The following is a 6,007-nucleotide window of genomic DNA, read 5'->3' as shown; positions in this document are numbered from 1 at the left end:
GTAGTTGGTCGTGGGTTCACGCCTCGCCAACGGACTGGCCATGCGGAATTCTCCGGGTTTTCTTCACGCCAGTGACGGCTAAATAGGAGCCAGTTCCCCTAAGAGATCTCCGGGAGGCCATTGACCACTCCGCAGATCTCCCATGTGTCGTGTTGCTTTAGTAGAATAAAACCAAACCAATCTTCGACAGCTGGATTGACCGAGCGGTCCCTTATCCCCGAGAGCAGTAGCTCTGGGGCATAAGGGATGGAATCCGAACAAGTCGAAAAGTTCCCGAGAATTTTTCGGCGTGGTCCATTCGTATATATTGGGCTTTATCCCTTCTTACTTGGCCACCCCATTGCGGACCTGGCCGAACCCATAATGGGCCTGCTAAAAAAGAGGTCCTCTTAGTGCCCACTGGGCGGAAAGAGTTACAAAAAAAAAAAAAAGGTCGCGACATAATGGAAATTTAAAATATAATTAGACATAAACATAAATGACGTCATCGTTTTGTTACATTATTATTTCTAATATCAAAGTACACGACAGAAAAAGAAAATAACTAGAATTACTTTATTTTATTAATTCGAAAAGAATTTTATTTAACTTTTTTCCAATTATTGCACGGTTTCAAATAAATTAATTGTATTCAGTATCGAATGCGATCCTCAGAAACAACAGAGATAACAAATATTTATACTCAAATATCTCATTTAGATTTTTATACTTCGTCTGTTCGTTTTGAACGTCTTTGTCTTTAAAGAATAATTTAAACGAATCGAAATCACTTATTTCAAGGCTGGACGAAGCCATTTTTGGATCTAGATGAATCAATGTGTTCTTCTGTTGATAGTGTCGTTTTCTGTCTTTGTCGCCATCTCTAGGTATTTTTTTCTTTCCTTCTTTCTTCATACCATTCCGTTTTCTTCCTAATTTCTTAGGTAATTGCGAAACTTTCAATGTAGGATTTTTCTCGGCATTAGCATTCTTCTGACTTTTTCGTCGAGGAGCCAAATTAGCGTTACGGTCTCTCGTTCGATTAATATGAAACAAAACAATACGGTAACGGAAAGCAAACAGATTCTAATTGAGGCCGGATGGCCGAGCGGTTAAGGTGGCAGCCTACCGCTCTGGGGGACCCGGGATCGAAACCGAACGGGTCGAAAAATCCCCAGGAATTTTTCGGGGGGGGTCCATTCGGATATGTCGGGCCCCGTCCCTCACCACCCGGTTGCCCCATTGTGGGCCTGGCCGAACCCATAATGGGCCTACTAAAAGAGGCCCTCTTAGTGCCCACAGGGCGGAAAGAGTTAGAAAAAAAAAACAGACGCTAATTGTTCGTAGATTAACTTTGATACAAGTAATTGTTGTTCATAAATTATACCACTGGTTTTCGCTTACAATGCCTTGAAATAATTTGCATTTTTATATTAATTAATAAATATCCAATCGAACTATATTGAACCTTTAACTTTAGTTGCGGTAAAAGGATGCAAGTAAATTGATGAACGTCAGTCGTATAGATAAATCCAAACAAAAACAAATATAAAAAACTGTTGTCTGCAAATCACTTCTAAGCACCAAGCTTATCTTTACCAAAGAAAAACGCTTAAGAAAAATTTCGACTGTCGTCTAAACTATGATAAGATTTTACTTGGAGCAATTTTTTACATCTCAGATGTTTTTGTTTGGATTACTTATTATTTTTGTAATTAATTTGTCTCTCGTCTGAATTTTGATATTATTTATATAAAAAGGAGATTAAAAAAAAGAACAGTATAAAACATTTGTAATAAATTATAATTTGTAAATTGTACAATTTAATCCAAAAAATTCCAATTTTATCTCTTTTTTTTTGTTTTTTAATCCACTCGGCCATGCGATCGTCCAAGGGCCTGACATATATGAAAAAATTTCTGAGATGTTTGTTCGTCGGGATTCGATTCCGGATCTCCCGGAGCAGCGGGTAGAAGTCTTAACCGCCTTCATTTATACTATTTAGACACTTATTGATTAATTGAACGTTTATATATAAAAATAATTATTTTAATTACTTCCGAAAGAAAAACTCATACTTAATATTCTTAAATCAGCACATGAAGTATAGTAATAAAATATTTATAATAATAATAATAAAAAAATCGTTGCTAGTGCCGAACGAAGCGCTCCTAGCGAGAAATTAAACAGTTAATGATCGAGTTTGGCGTCCATTATTAGTCGTTCGGAAGATTGGAAATTAATCTTAATTAGAAGTCGAAAACAAATATGGGAAGATCTAGAAGCAGAAGCAGATCGCCTAGCAAGCATCGGCATCGCAGTAAACATTCTCATAAGCGGTCTAGATCGAGAGAAAAAAGTAAAGAACGGATTAGCAAGTTAAGACTGACGAGTCGGACACCAGAAAGAAGATTCCGCTCAAGGTAAAAATTTCCATTACAGAAATAGAAACGATTTGATGTGAAGTAATACAAATGATTTAATTGTTACTTAAAAACTCACTAAAAATAACACGTTATTTCACTGTTGATTTATTACCAAGATAATTTTAATCAATATACAAATTATTACATTATATTTACGAATTTAAAAAAATTAAGTTAAAATAAAAATGCTCGTTGCAGTTTTTAAACATTTATCATTTATTCATAAAGTATATTTTGTAATTTGATTAAAAACTAATATGCAAATGTGTGGCAATTCATAATCGTTTATGTATTTTTATAAGGTAAAACTTTAATTTGTAAGTAACAATAAAATGCAATATGTTTTTATATTAAAATTATACATGGTAAACATATGTAATATTTATATATTTTTCTGAGTTGTGTAACATTGATAACTTACAAAATCACTTGTAAAATATTAGAAATATTTCTGTAAACATTTCCTCTATTTATACCATATTGTATAGGAAATAAATGAGTGTTTCTTTTCGGCAGTTGTTGTTAACGAGATTTGGTACTTGGTAAACGGATTCTGAAATAAATTGCCGTAGCCAAATATAATATATAATTTCGGGTAACGTGTACTCCCGGTTATTCAGGCTAGTCGCCAGTAGTGGAGGCATGGATAATCTGCAAGTCTATTGAAAGCAAATCAAAATTTTTATCTTTTAATTTTGCATTCAATTTGGCAAGATTCTAGGACCGAATGACGCGGTGGGGGAGGCAAATTGTCGACCCCCCGGGGGAACAAAAAAGTCAAAGGAACCATACCTGTATATGTGCGTGTTTGCGAGATATAGCCCTCGAAAGTTGCGCCTATGTTATGTGGATTCGCGAGCAAAAAAGCCGGGTCACATGACCCAATATTTTTTTTACATTTTACGGGAGTCCCATCGCTTGCCGTTAAAATTGCCTTTAGTAGACGTTTCCCCCATTTTTTTACTTTGTTTAAGAACTACCGTGAATCGATCACTAGTTTAGCACATGGCGGCATGTGGTGGCGCTCGTACGAGAGGTCAGTCGGGCCGCCATGTTCGCTGCCATATAGTCATTTTGGGGGGCCTATATCTCGCAAAGGTGCGCTCGTACACCCGTGGTTCATTAGACTTTTTTTGTTCCTATCAGTATGTTCTACCGTTCTGTTAAAGTCCCAACCGCGTCATTCGGACCTAGAATTGTGCCTTAAAATTTAACATAATAGTTTATATACCATGAATAAAATATGTTTTGAGAATGATAATTAATTAATAAGCTTCAGATGTGATTGGAGTTGAATAAAACTTTTAATGTAAACAGAAAATTTGGAAAAATTTATTTAACTAGTGTCCCGCGGTTTACGATCGATTTCTTGTATTATTAATCGAGAATGACAGGTTGCCGGCTAGTTATTGTTGTAAAATGTGGATTTTGCGATATTAATGATTTACTGATAAGGAAATGATTCAAAACATTTTTTGTCAAGTAGTTTTGCAACTTATTTAATGGAAAAAAAAATACAGTATATGAGGTGAAGCTACTAAGTAATGAGACTGTGAGTCATGTACTTGTAGCAGTGAGATCACTTGTGCAGTGAATGATCTGATTTGAAGGTTCTAGAAGCAGTTGAGATAAGCATTGTTTGCTTTCTCTTATAGTTTGTCTGTAAGTAGTAGTAAAAGATGCATATGTGCAATTACTTTGCTGAAATGAAATGGCTGACAGTGGAGTCAGAATTGCAGGAGAACAACATCTTGTGATGAGACATGGATTTTCCAGTACAGTCTAGAAACAAAGAGATGATTGTTGCACTCTAAAATTCCCACATTGCTGAGAATGAAAAAAAGCAAGAATGAATGCTTCAAAAGTGACAGAAAAGCTGATTTATTTCAATATCAATGGCATGATAATGATTGAATGGGTGCCAGAGGGTCAGACAGTTAACCAACATTATTACCTTGAGGTTCTGGCCAAGCTGACAGAACAAGTAAGGAAGATTAGATCTGATTTGTGGAAGAGCAATGCTTGGATTCTCTATCAGGACAACACACCAGCCTACAGAGCACTGTCTATAAAGCATTATCTGGCTGATAAGATCCCAGTGTTTGACTATCCACCTTGCTCACTGGACTTAGCTCCATGTGACTTACCTTTTCCCAAAGTTGAAATCCATATTGAAGGGCACACATTTTCTGATAGTTGATGAGGTAAAGGAGGAAATGGCAATGCTATTAAAGCAGATAACTGATGACTTGCAGCATTGCTTCCATCAATGGAAAATTTGTATTCAATGGTTTATAGATAGAGAAGGGAAGTATGTTAAAGAGGATAACAATTAAGTTGTACAGTACATTTGTAATAAAAATCTACAATTTTGCAACCAGTCTTATTATTTAAAAGCTGTACCTCATACATATAAGTAAAGCAATACTGTTCAATGATCAACTATACTTACCGTTCATGCTAGGCCATATTGTAGCCTGTATTTTCCATGTTGTAGTAATGTTATACTATTCAAAACCTTGTTGTCCTATATAATCTAATGTGTTGACACATTCCAAAGCTATAGCAAGAGAAACATGAGGTGAAGGGACAAAATATTGTTCATTATTTTGTTCATCCCTTACCTCATTTTCACTCTGTTGTCTTCATAGTCCTTTATGGTGGTAGTTGTGGTGGTAGTACAATATCCTTATTGATCAGCTGATGGAAATCTGAATTACAAGCATCACTTTGAAACCATTCCTTCAAATTCTCATCATCTTTTTCAAAGCCCAACTCTGATGAAATTTTTGCACTGGTTAAAGAAATCAAAGAAAAAAATTACTGGTGTTTCCTTCTTCAACATCAATTTGATTATTTACTGCAGGTATTTGGGGAAGAATTTTCCACTAAGACTAATGTAATGTTACATGTTTTACTTTAGACATACCATGCACTATGAATGAAAACTGTTTCCAGAATTTGGGTAGTGTAATAGTTTCAACAATAAGATTTTTCAGGAGTTTGGACCTGTAATATTGTTTCATAGATACTCCTTGATTCATATGTTGGACTAGTGAAGTGACATTTGGAGGCAAAAACTTAGCAAAAATGTTGCTTGTCATCCATGCCCCTTTCTGACTGTAGTAAATTACAGGGAAGTATTTAGTTTCAATACCTTTTAAAGGAACAAAGTTTCTTAAGTTTTTCCAATTAAAATAAACTTTTATGGTTTCCTGAAACATAAAGCTTTTTTTAAAGTATAAGCATAAGCAAAGCATAAAACCATTTCTAAGACACATAATGGTCACTCAGTCTACTAAACCAAATGATTGCTGTAATTAATCAGGCAATTTTATGCTACAATTAATAAGTAGAAACAAAGTAATTTGGTACTAGAAATAGATATAAGGCACCATCTCTTATCAAAATTAATAATTATAATAATTTAATATTTATTTAATGACTTAGAACAGTCTGAAGAAAAAAATTGGCCTGGAGCAGGAGTCAAACCTGCAGCTGCCACTTACCGTGCAGTGCACTACCCAATATGAACCTCTAATACCAAATTGCTTAATTTCTAATACAGTCGATGATTGGTTAAGGCAGAACCTTGATGACTC

At 35.1% G+C, this 6,007-nt stretch overlaps 1 protein-coding gene across 2 annotated transcripts in view; it reads left to right on the top strand.

Moving 5' to 3' along the window:
- Positions 1-2,146: 2,146 nt before the first annotated feature.
- Positions 2,147-6,007, top strand: part of LOC136976445 (arginine and glutamate-rich protein 1-like) — a 33,193-nt gene continuing 29,332 nt past the window's right edge. The window contains exon 1 of one of the 2 annotated variants that reach the window (XR_010880931.1): positions 2,147-2,402. Coding sequence is in view for 1 of the 2 variants with exons in the window: in XM_067271722.1 (XP_067127823.1) it covers positions 2,248-2,402 (155 nt within the window). In the remaining variant the exon portion in view is untranslated. The remainder of the gene's footprint in view (positions 2,403-6,007) is intronic. The other variant, XM_067271722.1, reaches the window with a different exon arrangement.

Source organism: Centruroides vittatus, unplaced genomic scaffold (genome assembly GCF_030686945.1).
Source record: "Centruroides vittatus isolate TY-2023 unplaced genomic scaffold, ASM3068694v2 contig_400, whole genome shotgun sequence".
NCBI classification, from domain to species: Eukaryota; Metazoa; Arthropoda; class Arachnida; order Scorpiones; family Buthidae; genus Centruroides; species Centruroides vittatus.
The sequence above is the reverse complement of the archived record's forward strand: the minus strand, read 5'-3'. Positions and strand labels throughout refer to the sequence as shown.